Source organism: Vanellus vanellus (assembly GCF_965231255.1).
Source record: "Vanellus vanellus genome assembly, chromosome: 8".
Classification (NCBI taxonomy): Eukaryota; Metazoa; Chordata; class Aves; order Charadriiformes; family Charadriidae; genus Vanellus; species Vanellus vanellus.
Window position 1 is genome coordinate 6,283,692 of NC_138913.1, and position 20,728 is coordinate 6,304,419.

Genomic DNA, 20,728 nt, shown 5'->3' on the forward strand with positions numbered 1-20,728 from the left:
GTGCTGAATAAAATTTTCATACAACTTAAACTACGTTTTTGGATCGGTTACATTAAGATCAGTATTCTTCAAACTAGGGCTGTTTTTCTATTTTAATATTTAAATAGAGACTTATTTGGAAATATGTATATTTTTTAAAGAAAAAAATGATCAAGGATGGACGGTCCTGCGCCAAGTCATCATTTTTACTAAATTGCTGTACACAGCTACTGTGTAAAATAGCGGGCAGGGTATGAAGAAAAGCCTTTTGTATACATACTGCAGCGGGTTTTTATACAAGCAAATTGAACAAATAACTATAAAACAAAAGGAAAAATTCATGTAACCTCTCTGTTATTAATTTTATGGTATTATATGCAAAATGGGTTACAGTTTTTACTGTTGGAGGCTGAAGAAGTAACAGTTTAGTGAAAGAAGTGCAAAACTTGGTGTGCCTGAGACGATCAAGATCACTTGAAGTTGTTTTTTTGTATGAACAAGCAGGAAAATGTGCATTCAAGACTGACTTAATTAAAACTCTGGTGTTTAGCAATGGAAAGCCCACAAATAAACTTCCCTCTAGGTCTAGTTTCAGACCAAAAAAGGAGTGGGATCCAAGAGGATGGGAGTCCTCCGTTAAAAAAAGCAATGACAGAAATGCATGTAAATAGCAAAGTACGAGTCGTAATAAATAAATTGCCAACAATAAAGAAGGAAAACTTGGACGAATATGACGAAACTCCTGTGGAGGCTGATGGGGAAACCGCCAAGCCAAACATTGCTTCGTTATCTGAGCCTTTGAATTTAAATCCAGGTTTGAAACACACGTTGGCACAGTTCCACTTGAGCAGCCAGAGTTCACTGGGTGGACCGGCAGCTTTTTCAGCTCGTTATTCCCAGGAAAGTATGTCACCCACAGTCTTCTTGCCTCTTCCCTCGCCACAAATACTTTCTGGTCCGCTGCTCATTCCTCCAGACAGCTCCACAGAACTCACTCACACTATACTGGAGGGGGAATCTATCTCTTGTTTTAAAGTCGGAGGAGAAAAAAGACTTTGCCTGCCTCAAGTGTTGAATTCAGTTCTCCGAGACTTTTCATTGCAACAGATCAATACGGTGTGTGACGAACTCTATATCTACTGCTCAAGATGCACTTCCGACCAGCTTCATATTCTGAAGGTTTTGGGAATTCTTCCATTTAATGCTCCGTCCTGTGGGCTAATTACACTGACTGATGCTCAGAGACTATGCAATGCTTTACTACGTCCTCGCACTTTTCCGCAAAATGGCAGTTTTCTCCCTGGTAAGAACACCTTGGCCCAGTTGAAGGAGACTGGCAGTGCCTTTGAAGTAGAGCATGAATGCCTGGGCAAGTGCCAGGGGTTGTTTGCACCTCAGTTCTACCTTGCGCCGGATGACCCATGTATCCAGTGTTTGGAATGCTACGGGATGTTCTCGCCCCAGACGTTTGTGATGCATTCACACAGATCCCCGGACAAGAGGACCTGCCACTGGGGGTTTGAATCGGCCAAGTGGCACTGCTACCTGCATATTAACCAAAAATACTTAGGAACATCGCAGGAGCGGGAACTGAAGCATCTCTTGGAGGAAATGAAGGAGAAATTTAGCGAGAAAAACCAGAAAAGAACTCGGTCCAAAGTAAGTGCACCTACTCTTGTAAAACTCCCAAGTCTCTTTCTGCTCACACGTAAATACTTGTTTTGGAAGCGCTTTGCTTGCTTTTTGTAAATGGGAATGCTTGTCAAATCAAGCCTAAGTTAAATTGGTGAGAGAGCTGCACCATGGAAATACATTTCTCATTAAAAGGGGTGGTAATTTCTTTCCTCTTCGGGCTGTAAGTAACTCCATTTGAACTGGTTTGGCTTTGTTGGTTCTTGTTCTGTTCTAAGGTACACAGTCTGGAAAATTCAGAGATACTGTGGAAATTGTCATTCTCCCGTTTGACCTTTGAGTATGTTTTATGCGGTGTGCGTTGCAGCAGCTGAGCAAAGCAGACCTTGAAAGTCAAGTATTACCAATTAATTCTTCATTTGTTATTTTTACTCCAGCACGCACACGTGTGGTGGATGGCGACCTGGCTTGCTGACCACCCATCTCATGACTTTGCGCGCAGGGTAATGGCGCATTGATAAGTTGCTATTTAGAAGCCCAAACTCTGCTTGTTCAGCAATGGCTTTCTGTTTAAACCAGTTGTATAGAGCAGTATGCCAAAAAGAGGGGGTTTTAAGCAGCCCAAGTAATGAGCTGTAGGCCGGTATCTTGACAATGGTTAATAATAGATGTCGTATTTTTTCCTAAAATACCGCTGCAAGTCTCCGCTGTGGTTCAAAAATACAGAGCTTATTTTTCCCTTAGAGAGCTTCTACTTAAAATAAAGACAAGCACCATATGAATATTGAACATCATAGATGTTTCCTTTTATGGAAGATAGAATTTTTTTGTTATAATGTAAACTTAGGAGTTTTTTAAATGGTTCCTGCATCTGTTTGATCGCTACTGGTTTGATTGTGTATTCATTTTGCCCGTTGGATGTTTTGTGGTGGATTTCAAAATAGCAGCAAGAGCAGCCCAGATAGTTGAGCCCCAAAAGGTGTGTTGTAAGTTGACACCTTTCAGCATAAACTTCTGAAAAGTTGGTGTTGCAGAAAGGCTTACTGCAGTAACAGGTGTTTTTACAGTCGTGCCAGGCTACAGCAAGGGATTTTAGCACAAATTTCCATGCAAATCCGCAGTACGGCGTGCTTACACGTGATGAATTGGTTGAAGATGCAGGTAGGTTCACAGCAAGGAGACTTCGCTTTTCATCTGATAAAGACATGGCAGTCTTTGTCCTTGCAATGCCAGCGTAGGTAATAAACTACGGTATGCTGGATGCATCAGTAGAAATAGTCTTCCATATTCATACTTATAATACTGCTTCCCTTTTCACAGTAGCAGATTTCAGACTGCGAGGTCTTTCAGTTTCGTGTGTACAGATGGAAAAAACAGCTGAAAAAAACTTTCCAGAGTCTTCCGTTGCAGGCCTGCATAGTTTTTTCTTACAGAGCAGCATCTAAAATGAGAATGAGAGAGAAACTGTGAAAACTTGAACAAAGACAAAATTGCAGGGGAGGGGTTCTATTTTTTTTTTTTTTTTGTCTTATGGATATTCATCTGGAAAGTACAGAAGATGAGAAGAGTTTAATAGGGGAGTGTTGGAGCACAGCCTCTGTTTCCTTGTCCTGGGGAAGCCTGTGCTGCTTCAGTAGCCTTTTATTTCCCTCGTTTCTGTGGTGTGAGAGAGGTATTAGGTACAACATGTAGACATTCCCGTTTCTTACACTCCCGGGGAAAATTGTTTGCACCTATTCTGTCACCTCCTTACCACCTTTGCTGAGTCAGTCCTCAGAAGTGCCGACGCATCTTTGAGGTTATCTTGGAGGGCCCAGGAGGAACAGTTGCCCTTGGCTAGGTTTTTGTCCATCCAGTAATAATAAATTATTAATTAAATACCATAGTCTTTCTAGCATCCGACGTCCTGTGCATTGCCTTTCTCCTCAGCATTTCACTCTTGAGTTTATTCACCTCACAGTGCAAATACACTTCTGCTTTCAGTATTTCAAGAGCAGACAGTGTACTCACAAGGTTAATTCCTTTCTGTTCTTTGTGCTAATAAGAAAGCTGTATGCTGTATATTTGATTGTCACGGAGCTTCTCATTTTCTGTTGAGTTCTAGGCTGCAGTGTGTAACATCCGCCTGCGCTTCATGGGAACAGCTGTCACTAAGCCTCTGCTGATCTCTGCGCTGTCACATCCTCATTCCCTTTGACTTTGCGACAGTTTCTGATAATCGCTCTGCACTAAAACTTTGTCTTGCTTCTCAGACTAGTTCCTTGAGTTGGTCACCATGCGTGGGGAGAGTTAACATTTCTTCCGAGTCTTTTTGTAAATCCTGCCTCCGCTAAAGCTACTGGCTTAATGATTAGGCTGAAACCACGATTTACCCGTATATATATACTCTTAAAGAACAGCTTTGTTCAACTAGCTTTAGAAGAAAAATACGACATATTTTTCTTGTAGCGCTTTCAAACATTTTGGGTAGAAGTAATTCAATTGTAAGTTTACTTGGATATATTGCATTTATAAAATTATTTAAGAGCATCTAAAGTAAACGGATTGTTAGGTAATGAGGTACACATGTATATATTGAAGTAGATGCTTTATTTTATTAACCTAGACGATGAGGAAGGAATCATGTTAGAAAAAGACTTTATGTTTATTTACGATTACCTTTTATTATCTTTCCTAAGTAAAAACTTGATTGCAAGTTAGGTAATGTGCAATAATGGGTAGACAGTACAATTGGTTTTTATTTGAAATAGGTGGGAATGTAAAAATCTGACCTAATGACTTGAAAATACACATTACCTGATAATTTCATAGGTAAATAAATAAACATGTTAAAATGTGAGTCCTAAAACATGGACAAGATGTGAATCGGAAGTTAAAATTGGATTACTGTGTACTAGCTGTAATGTAAGTAGAAAAATATGTGTACATTATTTAAATTATTAGAGTGATCTGAATAAGTAGAAAAACCTTGACAAAGTGATGAGGCTGTTTTCCTAGAGATTATTTGCTGTATTTCAAATCTTTAGTATTTAAAGGCTTGATTCTGACTTTACTATTCTGGAGCTCGGCTTCCTTGTGCCTTCCCCTCCTTTCTATCTGTGTTGGAACTGATTTGAGGAACTGCAGGGGTGGAGTTAAATTTCAGTTTCATTGCTAGAGCTGAATTCAGCAGCCAGGAAGTTTTGACCAGAATGTTGTAGACGGGATTTGGTCTCTTTCATGACTAAGGGACATTTGATTCTGCAGACTTTGGTACAAGCCACACCTGGGTGATTGGGTACTCTCTTGACTGCCAGAGATGAAGTTTTGTGGCAGTTGATTTCAGGGTGTTTAAATATAAACTTTTCTGATAATATATCGTGTACACAAGAAATTGTGAAGATGTTAGAACATTAAGTGAAGCTTTTGGTACAGTAGGGTTTTTTTTATAGTTTTGTTTTTTGGTTTGGCTTTTTTTTCTTTTTTTTTTTTTTTTTGATTGAGCGACTTTCCAAGGGTACTGGGTCTGGCTGGAATGGTGTTAACTTTCTTCATAGCAGTCTGTATGGTGCTGTGCTTTGGATTTGTGGCTAAACCAGTGTTGGTAACACAGCAGTGTTTTCGCTGCTGCTGAACGGTACTTTGGCAGGGTCAAGGCTTTTTCGTGCTCGGCCCCTGCAGCAAGTAGGCTGGGGGTGGGCAAGAGACTGCCAGGGGCCAAAGAGATACTCCGTACTTTATAATGTCACGCTCAGCAATAAAAACAAAGATAGAAGGAGAAGAAAGGGGGTTTTGGCATCCAAGGTGGACACTGCTCAGAGGCTGGCTGGGCATCAGCCTACCTGTGGGAGGTGGTGAGCTTCACTTGTTTTTTTCTCTTTTATTCTCTCTCCATCTCACCTATTAAACCATCTTTATCTGACCCATGAGCTTTCTTGCTTTGGTCCCTATCCCGCTGGGGGTGGTGGTGAGAGAGTGGCTGCGTGGGTGCTTGGCTGCTGGCTGGGGTCAGCCAACCACATCTTCACCCAAAACTTGCTGTTTTAATACAAAGAAATTAAACCCCAATTTCTTAACTCTGAGTCTTGTTTAAATATATGAAGAAACACCTTTCACTTGAAATTAATAGTACCTTTCCAGTGGAGGACCAAGTATCACCAGTAACTTTGACTAAAGAGTAATTCCATAAATGTTTCTTGAGACAAACAGAACAAGAATTGCTAACCAAATAAAAAATGCACAGAAGTTTGTAAAGGTGATCTATTCTGATGCTCTGTAATTAATTTTGTGTGTTACTGCAAAGGAAATGGAGTTGGCATGTTACTGCAGCAGCTTTGCCCGCTTTTGCAATAAAAATTCGTGACAACTAGAGAAAGTTCTGTCTCTGGAACACCAGTAATTGTTCCACTTTATTCACAGATTTTATTTTGTAAAAAAATATCTGGCAAGAGTTTACTATGATGTGAATACTTTATTGTAAAAGGTTCCTACAGCCTTTTGGGAATCCTAGTTTCTGCTTTCTGTTTCTCCCAAACATTTTTAGCATGCCTCTGGCAGAGTTCTGGAAACTCAGCAGAGCTTTTATATAGGTTTGTAAAGAGGTTTTCTTTTAATTTTGTTGCTACTTTGCCCATAATGGGAAACTGGAGATCGACGAAACTTCTGTGGCTTGCATCACCCTGCATCTCTGCCAAAGACACTCCATTTTTCAGTACCCCAGTTTATCTAGTGTGTATGTATTAATGATGTAAAGGCCATTCCACTGAGGAGCGTTTATGAAAATGTAAATAACATATAGCCATCTTGCAATTAGCAATTTATTTTCTTTTCTTTAGGCAGATTCCCAGCAGAGCCTGGAATTACCGCAGTGGTATCCAGTTATAAAGCAAGAAGCAGAAACTGATCCTCAACCACCCTCCTTTTTCCATCCCAGGTAACTGAATTTACCGTGTAGAACTGTAGACACTGTATGTACAAGCATTTAAACACTTTTGGGTATTTAAAGGTAATTCAAACTGAAAAAAATGTATTTGCAACCTGAACTGTGAAAACTCTTAACAGATCGCACAGGAATAATTCAACCATAACTTTTTATGCATTTCTTAGTGTAAATGTTAGTGAACTGCTTATGAATGGTTTTTGGTACAGGACTCAAGCTGTGATCTATGAGTGTTCTTCAGTAGGCAATATAGTTGAAATGCAATTACAATTTCCCTTTTCAGAGTAGAAATGACAGAAGGTAATTTTTACTCTTTCGTACTATAACACAATGCGTGCATGTGGAAAGCTGCATAGGGCCCGTTTACCATGAGTGCAACTTAATTTCCTTTCAAAAGAGACTTGTAAAAGGTGTTTGAAGGCTTTCTTCCACACTGGAACAATGGCTACATCTGAATTTACTGTTGATTAGTTTCCTGGTTTTAGAGAAACCAAGTGCATTTCCTTAACATAGTACACAGTTTATCATCTGCGTCAACGAAGGAAACAGTTTTTCTTGACGTACCTCTTCCCTGTGTGGTTGTGCATTTACCGTATATGGGTGAGATCAGACTCTTTTGGCTAGCAGCATGCATCAAAGCAACACGCACAGCAGACTAGTTCCCACGCGAACATGTGAATGGTGGAACTTCTGTGATGGTCCCTCAGTTTGCTGTGTCTGTCAATGCCCTCCTTCAGACCTGAGAAAAAGGAACGTGTTGAAGATGGCAACCTTGGCTCCAGCATTGCGACACTGATTATCTTGGCACTGACCTGAACGCATCTGGCGCTCTTTTCCCTCTGTACCAGACAAAAGCTGAGTGGCTAGGTTAGGGTGGTACAGAAGGATGCTCCCAGGAGTCCAGGAGCTGTGAAAGTCCAGGTAGATTGCTCAACGTGTGTGGGAAGGAAGGTCCAGCATTGGTCTCAGATGTGCCTCAGCCCTGTCAGTACACAGCTTTGCTATGTAGAGTCATATGCTCATTCCCATTACACTGATTGCTTCCCCCGTTCTCCATTGCTAATATAAGGATTATGAAAATGCCAGAGAGTCTGGATTCAGTGGTATTCTAATTTCACTCTTTGCATTTAAATGAAGACTTCATATGATTTTCTATATGATTTTTTTAATCAGCCACGTTTGAAAAATCCTCGTGTTTGATAGCCTCAAAACCTTATCTAGATAATCTACTCAGTAAAGATTAAGTGGGTCATTAGGATTTCCTTTTGCAGAGGAAAAATTTAAAAAGGACGCGCTTATTTTTCATTGAAACTTTTACAGTGTGAAATCACATTAAGTTAAACTTACTGCTCTCTACCAGTCATCGCTTATTATGCCTTACCTTTCATTCTTAATTTTACTGTTCTACTGTTTCAGTTACTACCTTTACATGTGCGATAAAGTGGTTGCCCCAAATGTATCTCTTGCATCACAATACAAGGATGTTGCAAAAACAACAGTCAAAGCTTCAGAAGTAATTAAATCCTCACCCGGGCAGTCAGAGAGGAAGCTCAGTAGTGGAAAGCACAAAAAAGCTGCCTCCTATCCAGAGGTTTCTCTTGAAGAACAGGAAAAAATTGACTTGAAAACTGGTATGGAGCAGCATAAACGTCTAGGTGAGTACTGAAAATGAGTTGAAGTAAATTTTTTTACCATATAATTTTGGAAAGCTCAACACCAAGCTAGTATTTTGTGATGTCACTTCAGTTTTCCAAAAATTCTTTTCACCTTTTTATAATCTTCAGTTTTCTTTGCATTTTTTTCACACTGGAAGTTTAATTTTCTGTGATTCTTATGCTGTGTTCTTCTTTTCTTTATAGATCCACCTGTGTCAAGTTGTTCCACAAGAGGTGGAAAATCTGAACGTGTTTCTTCCAAAATCACTAGAGACTCTAGCCGCATTGAAGTAGGTAATGATATGCGAACCTTGTCCCCCACTCTCATGAAAGACATCAGTTGTGAAGATGACAAGGGAAGGATCATGGAAGAAGTAATGAAAACCTACATCAAACAGCAAGAAAAACTAAATACTATTTTGCGGAGGAAACAGCAGCTTCAAATGGTACGGTGCTAATCTGAGTGCATTTCACTTTTAACATCAGAAAACTGATGTGAGCTTGTTGGTTCTAGAATCGACATCACAGGTTACATTCATTGAGAAACACCAAAACACACAGCTAATTTTCCCCCAGGTTCAATACAGACACCAAATCTTTAGTATCCCTTATGCTGATTAGGTTCGAGTCCACTAAAGATTGGTGTCTTTTCAGTTTGCAACTACTGTGTTCAAGCAGCTCCTTCTGGTATTTTACCCAAATGAAAACTACTTCTTTCACTTTAAAATGTTTTCCAGACGTTTAAGTATTTTGGCAGCCATAGTTTAAATCCTCTAAAATTTCTCAGTTTGCAGGATTTTAAAGATGCAGACATCAATATTCGAGGAACGGTCTTATGACTGCCTTGTATAAAAAAGAATACCACCTTCCCATTTCTATTTGATAAGCCCTTGTTTTTAGGGGGATTTTATTAGTCTTTTTTAGTAATGGATGACATTAGAAGCTGGTGTTTACTTGGGATTTTGCCTCATTTTTGTTTTCTGAATTATGGTAAATGCTGTCTTTGCTTCTTACATTCATAGACCAGACCTAATATTTTAGTTCTAGTTTAGTTTATTTAATGTTAAGCTCAGAATCTATGAGCTCAGATAGGGCCCTAGAGCTGCTACTTTTAAGTTGCTCTGCTGTTGGAGGTAAAGCTTGTAGATAAGTTTTTAAAAAAAAAAAGACGTCAAAAAAAAATCAAAATGCTAGTGGAAAAAGAAATCAAACATTTATTCTGTTTTCTGATGATGCACTTCTTACACCTTCAAAGTATATTTTAGTAAATCAGTGCGGCTGCTTTCTGAGGTTTGCTGCTGGAAGTTGTGAATCTGTTTCTGGAAGCTCTGTGCACTTGGAAGTATAAATAACTTCTTAAGAATGAAATGCTGGCTACAGAAGTCCAGGCTGTCATTGATAAGTAGATAAACGCCATTATCAGGCTATTGTTACCAGTAGATAAATGTGTTCTTTTTGCCCTCAGTATATCCAGAGAGGCATTCAAATACAGTTTTTTACTTTTCTGGTCTTAGAACCAAGGTGTATGTGATCCTGATTTTTCTTGACAGGAAGTGGAAATGTTAAGCAACTCTAAAGCTATGAAGGAACTAACTGAAGAGCAGCAGAATTTACAAAAAGAACTTGAATGTTTGCAAACAGAGCATGCTCAAAGAATGGAAGAATTTTATTTTGAGCAGAGAGACTTGGAGAAGAAACTGGACCAAGTGATGAAGCAAAAGTGTACTTGTGACTCCAATTTAGAAAAAGACAAAGAAGCGGAATATGCAGCACAGGTGAGAAGGGAAAGTTTGCTTCAAACCAAATGGTATTTAGTGTATCAGGAAATTGTCAAGCTGTTGGTCAGCCACTTTAAGGTTTCATATTCTCCATGTGTTCTGATACCATAGCCATATACCAAAATATTGTATTTTGGTCACAGTGACGCTAATATTTATTTCCCTGTTCCTTCATTGAAACTGAGTTAGAATGCAACTTACAGAAGCATATGATGTTACTGATGAAATATTAATCTTAAACATAAGGTCTGTTACATCCTCATTTATAAAAACATGAATTGTTTATGTATATAGGCTTGCCCATGTTACACCTTCTTATTTTAGTTATAGAAAGAAACTATTCCTCTTTTTCTTCCTATAATGTTAAAAAAAAAATTCCAAACCTCTCAACCACCTTTTTGTCAGACTAGTAGCGTACCTCGCTTCTCTTTCTGTTCCTTGGTGGTAGAATCTTTTGCACTATCTGGTGAGCCCCCTTCTGTGCTCCGTCAAAGCATTTGGTCAAGAGGTCTGTTGGAAATGAAAGTCATATTTTTGTCTCTCATTCCTGCCTCTTGGGTTCATATGTCAAAACACAGGGAGATTTTTTTCTTTCTTTCACTTTCCTTTCAACCTTTACTATAGCTTGTTTATGTTGGAGGTTATTCATGTCATTCCAATGGGAAAAATACAGTTAATGGCAAGTGGAGCCTTGGAATGCCCCTTTTCAAAATCAGTTCCAGTTTTGAATGTATAGTGATGTATTTTGTACTGTGTCACAGAAGACTATTCTTCACAGTTTTTTTTTAAAGTAAACAAAATCTGAAACTTAAGCTCAGTAAAGCTTTGTGGTCGTTTGATCATAGCTGTATATTTCCTGTTCTTACTGTCTCAAACTAAGAAACAGGCAGTACTGGAGAGACAGGTTTTGGTATTTTTGGGGAGTAGGGCAGAGACTAGCATCATAAATCCCTCTCATGAATTTAATTTCATGACATCCCACTCCACAAATTCCTAGCCTTTACTGCCAGAAATAATCCTCTCTGACTAAGGCCTGATTTACTAAACATCTGGTACAAGCCCAATTACTGCAAGTAACAACATGTTCTAATTTATGAAGATAATCATGTATAGCATGTTTTATATAGCTTGTGTAGCTTACTTTCTTTAGAGGGTAAAACCCATAGATTGTTCCCCAAGGAGACTGGTTTATTGTTTCTTTTGAAGTTAGACTTTGAAAACTAAATACATTCCTTGCATGAAAGTTTACCCTCTTATTACCTGTGTGGTAGAGCTGTTTGCAACATACAATTTGAACCTTTTTCTCCACTTACCACATCTTACAATAGATTTTGGACCCTAGGTTCCAAGCAGTTGTCAGAAGTACCCGAGTTAAACGTGGGTCCTGACAACCGGTGACTTCCCCAAGCTGTGTATATAGTGTTTAAAGAAAGTCTTAATCTGATGTCTTCTTGAAGCAATTGCCCAGGCTGCCCATTAAACAAAATTAATAATTTGGGATTCGCAATTTACTTAAATATCTGTTCTTCTTTCTAGGCCTGCCTGAATATGCACTGTCTTCTCCCCCTTTCTGACTTACTTGTTAAATTGTCTAGTTTAATTGTTGCTTTACCCTGTCAATCACAGTCAGGCAGTATAACCAGTATTGGAACCTTTCCTTAGAGCTGGAAAACAAAACTCCACCAGAGAAGTGCTTATGTAGTACGTACTGCAACATGCAGGCAAGTGGGCATTACGGTACTGCAACAGTTTACTTAAAGTAGTGGAGTCAAAAGACTTAAATTAATAGCCTATTGCTGTCTAAGAACTGCCTAAATATTTCTGATTATACGAAGAACCGTTTAAATATTTCCGATTATACAAGTGGAGATGAAGGTCCACTGGATGTGATGTTTCTGTAAAATCAGCACAGGCGTTCCTTTGCCCAGTACATTTTATAGCAGTTGGCGAACAGCAGTGATCCTGTATGCGCCTGCTGCTTTCATTCTCGTGAACCCTCATCCTCACTTTCAGTGAGACGTATGCTTAGTGATGATTTAGATCAGATAGATACCTATCGTTACAAAGCCAGATGATTTTTTTAGGTTCAGTGAGGTCTTTTTGTAAGAAATAACCCCTTAAGTCAATGGTAGAGAAGGTAACTGTTTTCCAGTCTCCACCCTGTCTTAACTGCTGGTAGTATACCTATAAGCCACTTGACAGTAACTTTCCCACACTTGAAAAATTCACCAGATGTTTCCGGATCTCGCTGTAAGTAAGTTCTGATGACACTCTAGCAAGTTTCAGTTTTACTGTACTCCAAAGATGAAAAAAATACTTAATTTCTGTATTTAAATGCAAAATCGTCCTCAAAAAAATTTTGGTGGACTCATGTTTGTGTTTGAACGCTCACACATAAATGCACAGGCGGTTATGTTCAAGATTTTCTGAATGTTATTTCTGGTAATTCTGTTTCATTTATACTAAAGGGTGTGAGAAAACAGTGTTGGTGTTCTAGAAATGCGTTCAGGGTTTGAAATAAAGAGGTAATATTTTGTCAGGTAGGAGAAATAAACCTGGGAAATGAAAAAGTGTTATTTATTCTGGGATTTGCGAAACATCTGATGCATACATCATCACAATCTTCCTAAGAGTTCATATGTATTATTGACACGGTCTAGTGTAACAGTTCATATAACTACAGTTTATAAGTATTTAAAAATTAGACTTTCCTATTTTTTTATTATAGTATGATGTTTATGCAACTTTGCATATTGATGTATTTTGTTAATGGTGTAGTAGGTAATTGCATAATTCTTGGTAACAGTAGAAGAGGAGCTGATAAATACTGGCGACCTGAAATAGTTTTATCTGATGAATAGGGTGATCATCAGTGGCGTCTTGAAGGCGATAGCTGACGTTTACAAATAAGTTTGCTAAAATTTGCCTGTCTCTCTCTTCCCTTTTACAGCTAGCAGAATTGAGACAGAGATTGGATCATGCAGAAGCAGACAGACAAGAGCTTCAAGATGAACTGAGACAAGAACGAGAGGCAAGGGAAAAGTTAGAGATGATGATAAAGGAATTGAAGCTGCAGATCTTGAAATCTTCAAAAAATGGGAAAGGAAAATAGGAATTGGAAGAGCAAGCATGACTGCGTCCTTCAAACAGGGTGTTTTGGTTTTTAATGAATGGTGAGCAGTTTCTGTGTGATCAGAAAAAGTATTGTCTACAGATTTCTATTTCCCAGCCAAGTCTGGATGAAGATATACATATATATAAATAAATAGAGATAGATAGGCATACATTTTTAGATTTTCCTAACCAATGAAAATCTGCATTTATTTGTACTGGTGTTTTTCTCAAACAATGAAAAATACGAAACTCTTCATTTTGAGTGACCAGTTTCTGTCTATTTCTAATGCAGTCTTGAGGACTCTATACCTTTTAACATTGTCTGTTAAAATATGTGTGGTGATCTTTATTTTGCTATCAATTGCACATCCAGTTATAAAAGTACATTAAAACCGTTCTGAATTCTTCAAGGTAAAAATAGTTTGGGTTTCAGTGAGAATTATGTGTTCTCGAACTGAGGAAAGTAAGGGCAACTTTTCATCTGTAAGGTAATACTCAAAATCGCCACAATGATAGGTGATTGACCATAAAAAGTGATTTACCGTCCTTTTTCCCATAAATTTCATTGTGTGAAGTCAAGCCGATCTTCTCAGTAGTTTCTATTTAACAAGTCTTGATCAATCTAAAGAGTTTTAGAGCCAGCATTTGCTTGCCATGCTGGAAGAAGAAAACTTTAGGGTTTTTTTTTGTAAATTAAAAAATTTACAATTACAATGGAATCTTTGGAAATTAAAAATTAACATATTTTCTTTTGTTTTCTTCTATATAGTAAGTAGGAAAGAAATGTTAATAAAAGGCTTAAAGGTGGGGCTTTTCCTTCTCGAAACCGAGAAAGCTTGACTTAACTGGTTTTCAGGTACTCGTGCTTTCAAGAAAACGAATATTTATTAAAAAATATGTGTTAGTTTCTTTAGTACCCTAAGCCTCCACACTTTGACCTTCTTGCCAACTTGCAGATTTTTCTTTCATTACACAGAACAAGCCTTAACTGACGTGATAATAGCTTAAGAAAAAAATTCTGAGATATGGCACTTTGAAAATCATTTTGATAGTCTCTGTATTTGAATGGCATGGTAACGTTACCATGAATTAAGAAATACAGCATGTTTGTTAAGCTATAACATTTGAAAATGTGTAATTGTACAGAATTACTGTTTTATGTATATATAATGTTTGAGTACTTCAGAAGTCTGGTTCCTAGTGGATTAAACGCATGACTACAAAGGTGGATGAAGAAATACTTTTTTGCACTTCTCTCCAAAAAGTTCGATACAGCTGACAGATGTTAGCTGTGAGCGACTAGGAATATTTTAGTAGTTCTAGTATTTCACTACGTAATTTTAACCTTTGCTTTAGCTTCTGGTTTTGAGGTACTTTAGGTTTCTTACTCTCTTAATAATCCAGTTAATTTTGGATGAAACCACTAGTAAAAGCCTATGTTGATTTTTTTTTTTTTTTTTCCCCCCTGAACTAGTAAAACTGAAAATTTTGAGTTCTTTTTTGTTTCTCTTTTAATGGTATAAAATGACCGAATATCACAGAGAAAGATAAAATTGCACATATCTTTAAATTGAATGAGAAATGAGGTGGTAAATTAAATGTCATGGAGTCGTAGGATGATTCTTTTATAGCTGTGTACAATTTTGTTTAAGAACTCTGTGCCATATTTACACTGGCGATTAAAGCAGGTTAGGTGAAAAAATAGCAAATAATTTTCTGTGTCAGTGTTGATCAGAAAAGAAGACCCAGATGACATTTTTCCCATCTTCAACTCCCATCTCCAAATTCTTGCTTTAAAAGAAATGAAAAGGAAAAAGCCTGTCTTCGCAGCATGGTTTGGAAGGAAAGGTGCTGACTATAGATTCTGATTGCAAATGCACCACTTGCTGCTGAAAATGCAATGAATATTTTCTTGTAACAACCACCAAAAACATGACTATAGGGAGAGTGGGCGAGAGTGTTGATAAAAGTGTAATTATTAGGGAATGGAGCTTGAAGTAGTCCAACTTGATTGCCAGAACCTGCGTTGGATTAGCTAGATGGGCGAGTAAGAAAACACCATCCTGGGAAACTGAGAAGTTTAATCCGGATATTATTAAAGAATCAAAAGATAACATTTCTAGTTGCTTTCCAGTATCTGTGTTTTGAACCAGACTTGTTCGGTTGTCAGTGTAGATAAGGCCATACAGACTCGTATAATACAGCTGCAGTAACTAATTTACCACAGTATTTATAGCTTAGCCGTTGAATGTATGGAATCCTCATGGGATTATTATATTAGAATACCGTATGTTCCGTTTCCATTCAGGTCTTGTCTATGTTGTGTGACTTCAGCTGAAATCCCCCCTTTTGCCTCCGGCTGATCTTCCGCAGCGGCAATCGCAGCGGAGTGCTGGGGTAGCCTCAGCCAGCACTCCAACCTCCTCTCAACCAGCTGGTCACTGGCTTCTGCTCTAGACTATTAAAAGGCCGGTGGCCATAGTTTGTACTCATATTTTCACTGTTGCAGGAACTCAAGCAGCTATGTGAAGTTTTAGCGATTCCAGCTGCAGATAAGGCCTCCTAACTGTTACAAAGCATCTGGCTGAGAAAGCTAATGGAACATTCATTAAAGTGACTTTAAAAGTAGCTTTGTAAATAGTCCATTTAGTTAATCTAAAGTTAGAATGCATTTTAAATTATTGTAATCCTCTTAAAATTCTTAAATAGTACTTTCAGGCTCTTTACATGACATAAATAATTTTCATATGTGTAGACTTAATTTTATACTGATTTTAAGTAATAATGTATACATAAATGTGCCATAGATTTTGTGTGTTCACAGTCTTTGAAAGATAGTTTTTTAGTAAATTGTAAATAATACTGCGTAAGTTCTAGAACAAATATACGTTGACCTTTTTTCACTACCTTATACTGGTTATATTGAATGGTTTATTTTACAGCCTAATACAGGAACTAGGAATGCGCACTTAAGGGCCCACACTTAAGTGCACACTTAATGGTAGAAACTAATTCTGTCGTTAGGTCCTCGCTTTTAGTCACAGCATGTTCATTTTATGTATTATTATTATTTGGTTTGCCTTCAGTTATTGCTTGCTGATCTTTCAGGCAGGAAGTCGTTTTCCCAGATAGTTGTGACATGAAGCCTTTAGGAAAAGAATCCTAAAATTGTCCGTGATGTTGACAGCTGCATGGTGACACCTAGACCAAGATCAAAGTTGCCTAGTGCGCCTTTTGGCACAAAGTGAGTGGGATTCAAGGTGAACGTCTAGTTTGCTCCTATACTTTTTAAAAAGAGAACTTTCACATGCTTCGTGGACTCTAATCAACAAGAAGGTGTAAGAGCTTAGAGAGTAAAACTCTTGTAATTCTGGCAGTCTGAAAGCACCGTCGTTTGCAGCATAGCCATGCATCCCTAGACGAAAGAGATTTTTATGGAAATCTCCAAACTTAACTAAGTCTGTGTTTTAGTTTTTGTAAAGCATATCGTTTAGCTTGAGTATTTAGATAAATGTAGTTATGTTTCACATTCTTAAACTAATTTTATTCTATATTTAATATATTAATAGCTTAGGTGGAAAATCATTTGTATATAGTAAAGGCATAATGCAATTAGTGAAGTAGGAAAAGTTGAGTGGGAGCATAAAGCTACTGGTGGCCTGAAAAAAATAAGGCTTGGCCCATATTTTAGAAGTCACAATGTTTTATTCATACATTCTTGTTTTATATTGGGGGAGGGGATAGCTAGAATGTGTTATGAAATTTTTGGAAAACTTTCCTAGCATTAGTGGTGAAGTTGGCCTTGAAATGCTGTCACGGTCAGCTTCCTAGAATTCACTTGTTTGTAGAGTATATATTTTGATTGTCAGTAAAGATAACAACTTTGTATTTTTTCTGCACTTAATTTGTGTAATTAATCCACACAACAGAGTTTTCTAGAACATTGAAGTTGACAAAAGACATAATTACACCTACCTGTTAATCTGTGCTTGCAGTATTTCAGTAGTTTTATTTAAGCTGTCAATAGTAAGCAGCAGAAAGCTGCAAATTTCAGTTTTCTTTTCGCTCATTACCTTTGTAGTGCGAGTATTCATCAGTTTTCATTACAGAAAGCTTGTAGAATTTTCTGTTTGTTGCATATTTCTATTTCAAAAGGGCATCCATTTTTTTTTTTTTAGCTTTTGTGAAAGTCAGCAGTTCCTGCTTACAAATTGCACGACAATTTTGTAGTGTGTCTCCATTAGAAAAGTTCGTTTTCAGGGTTAGTGGTTCAGTTGGAAAATGCTTGAAAAATGGGTTTTAAGCACTTCATCAAGCACAGCAAACAAATGGTATAAAATTTTGGTATTTGAAATTTGATTAAATGTAACAATATCAATTGAATTTTTTTTCTTCAAATATAGATACCTCACTTAAAGGAAAGCACAGCTGTACTGTATTTAAACTAATTCTAGGAAATAATAAAAAGTTGGTCTGAAATATTTTGTTGCCATTACGTTGCTTTCTGTGATTGACAAAATCTGTTTTTGTGTCCTCATACTCACTCTCAAAAGTATTTATTGATGTTGACATGCCAGTATAATTATGTTAATAAATTACAGAAAGTAGCTGCAAAACAACAGAGTCTGTGTCAGCTCAAGGCAACAGGTTGAATGACTATTCTGAAACCGGAGTAAACGCCTGTGAAAAATGGTCAGTGCATTCAACAAGTTTTAATACTTTGCCAATGATGTACAGTCTTATTGTTGGAGTTGCTGTGGTTGCATTACATGACACACAAAACTGTCCTCTACCTCACGTGAGATTTAACAGATATTTTATATGGTTTTAGTAAACAAGATGCATCTATCTGGTCACTTAGTTTACAAATTTTGAATTATATTTATTGAAACATGACATACTGTGCTCTTAGCTTATACCTCAATTGTATTTTGTGCTGTTCTCCATTTTCATGCCTTGTAAATACCTGTATAGATTGTGGATTCAAAACCGAATAAAGAACCGTAATGTCAGAGCACTTGCCTTCGTAGCATTTTTGAACACTGACATATAAACTGGGCTTTTTGGAAGGTGTTTAACAACGGTGCTTTTCTGAGGAGGAGAGATTACACTGAATTAAAACCTGATTACATGAGAGATCACAAGAGCTGACTGAGCTCTTATGGCTCCGTGAAGATACCGACGCTAAGATTTCTGTGTGTTTTGATGTAATGTTGGTGTTTATATGTGTAAATACAATCCCTTGTGTATTTGGCGTGTTCTTTGGTGCACAGCTTTTGTGCCTAGTTGAGTATTCAAGCAGTGTTTGAGTTGTTCACGCCCCTCCTTAATAGGTTAGTAATGAACGAGATAAAAATCACGTATCACCATATAAAATGCTGAGATTTATAAAAAGTTAAAATCAGAAGTGAGAATTATACTTGATTTGCTGATGGAAAATACGCCCATCAGTGACCCTAAGGAGATGTTAGTTTCTGTACATCGTGTCATTACATTGCTTAACGTTTTTGTCTGCCGTCAGGGAGCTTAAATAGCAGAAAATTCAGAATAGGAGAGGAAGGAGACGAGAGGAGAAGAGGGAGCTGTTCCTGTAAGCGGTATGGGAATGGGTCTTCCATTTAGGTTGAGCTTCCCCCACTTAGAACAATAGGCTATATTCTGTTGGACGCTTAAAAAACTCTAGATTGTAGTAAAAAAAAATACAACTTTTAATACAAATAATAATTTGGAGATTTTCTAGGTGATTGTGTTCATACTAAATACAATAAAGTTGGGGGGGGGGGGATGGGGATGGAGAAGCAGGTGCAGTCACATTCACAGAGGTATTTTTCCTTCCCCTCAAATCAGAGCAAAAATGGTTTGTGCTTGTTTTAAGGTATGGGTCTTGCATATAGGAAATCCTGATTATGTTTCAGATTATTGCAAATGCTTCATGCTACCATGTACTTGCCTGTATTTTACAGCTGAAAAGAGAAGTGTATTTAACCAGGGCGAAGATGAAATTGGTAATATTTTGATGAGCTCAGCCTTTAGTACAGAAGATAATGAACAACTGATTCTACCACTTTTAAGAGTCAACCCTGTTTATTTCTGCATCCCATGGTGTATTTTTATACTGCTGTTATTTCCCAGCAAGGGAGAAGCTATCGGACTGAAAAACCTTGCAAAGAAAAAGCTCCAGGTGAGTCACTTATAGAAGAAAAAGTCATAGGGTTTTGATAGCTTGTGTAAGTGTGACTAATTGCAACATGTCATTTCTCAGAGAAAACAATGCTGATCAAGGAAAAACTGCCCTGAGTGATAGGGTAAAAAGATTAAATTTTTTTTTTTTTTAAGGTGTTCACACTGTTGCTGAAATAAATATATGTGTAGCCCTTGCTTTAAAACCAGTGAATTTTAAGAATATTGCCCTAAATGTATCAGTTTATGTAGCATATAGTTGGGAAGTCCTTCTTCTTTGTTTCTTATTTTAATGATTTTGCGAATCATCGCTCACTTGTAGCATACTAACTTATATCCACTTAAACATTGGCGGTGTTATTTATAACTATGACAAAATAGTAAATGTTTCTTGCCCCTGTCGAAATTAATGAAATAATTCAAACTGTGATCGAGTACTTCAAAGAGTGGATCGAGTGCTGTTGAACAGTACCACTTACTGACCTGTGAAATTCACTTCTTGCCCATCGAGCTGCTGCGCGCGCTTTGACAAACGCGGTTGTGAAGGAAGACATGGCAGCGCAAGAAGAAGAAACTGTAACTGGAGGAGACCCAATTACGGTCGGATGTGTCCACAGCTGCTGAGTTCGTATCCTGGAGCATTTTAAAAAGTTGGGGTTTCTGCATGAGGATGCGCCTGCATCATCTCCGTGTCATAGGTTACTAATCTCACCTTTGGGGTGGAATGGGGTAGCAGGATGTTGCAAAGTGTTCTGGTACTTTTAAGAAAAATAAAACACTGGAAGTACATTAGAAATCTTAAGTATTAGCCCAATTTAGAGAATATGTATGTTTTTAAACTCTGAAGGACTGTGTGGTGACAGCATCATGAGACAACAGAGGTTGGGATCAGTCAGCCCAAAGCGGTTAAGTATCCTTACGCCTGGTACTCATCAAAAAGCAGATTTAAACTAATTGCATTTATACTTGATACAAACATCAGATGTTTAATTTATGGAATGCTATAAAATTAGATGGAGGAAATGCTAGACTGAAAAAATGCAAACCGAGTCAGTGAAGGGGAGAGGCGGGTACGTGTTCATTTGTCAGCTCGTCTCCTTCCAAATTCAGGAGGTGACGCGTGATCTGTCCGACGCAATTGTGTGGTCCAAGAAGTGGAACAACACTAGTTTCATTCAAGAGATGACGAGTTTATCTCCTGAATAATAAATAAGAAGGAATATTGTTTGGGGAAAGATTAAATCATAGAGTCATAGAATGGTTTGGGTTGGAAGACACCTTGAAGATCATCATGTTCCAACCCCAAGTTGCTGCCTCCAGCTCTGGGGTCCGCAGCACAGGAAAGACATGGATCTGTTGAAGCAAGTCCGGAGGAGGCCACGAAGATGATCCAAGGGCTGGAGCACCTCTGCTGTGAGGACAGGCTGAGAGAGTTGGGGTTGTTCAGCCTGGAGAAGAGAAGGCTCTGGGGA

General features: G+C 37.9%; 1 protein-coding gene across 1 annotated transcript; it reads left to right on the forward strand.

The window, feature by feature from the left end:
* Positions 1–531: 531 nt before the first annotated feature.
* On the forward strand, positions 532–13,163 carry SKIL (SKI like proto-oncogene; the record flags this gene model as incomplete). The annotated part of the gene is made up of 6 exons (XM_082487169.1): positions 532–1,638; positions 6,426–6,523; positions 7,946–8,184; positions 8,389–8,630; positions 9,735–9,959; positions 12,913–13,163. The coding sequence occupies 6 exons, from the start codon at positions 532–534 to the stop codon at positions 13,072–13,074; spliced, it is 2,073 nt and encodes a 690-aa protein (XP_082343295.1). The 3' UTR covers positions 13,075–13,163.
* Positions 13,164–20,728: the final 7,565 nt, after the last annotated feature.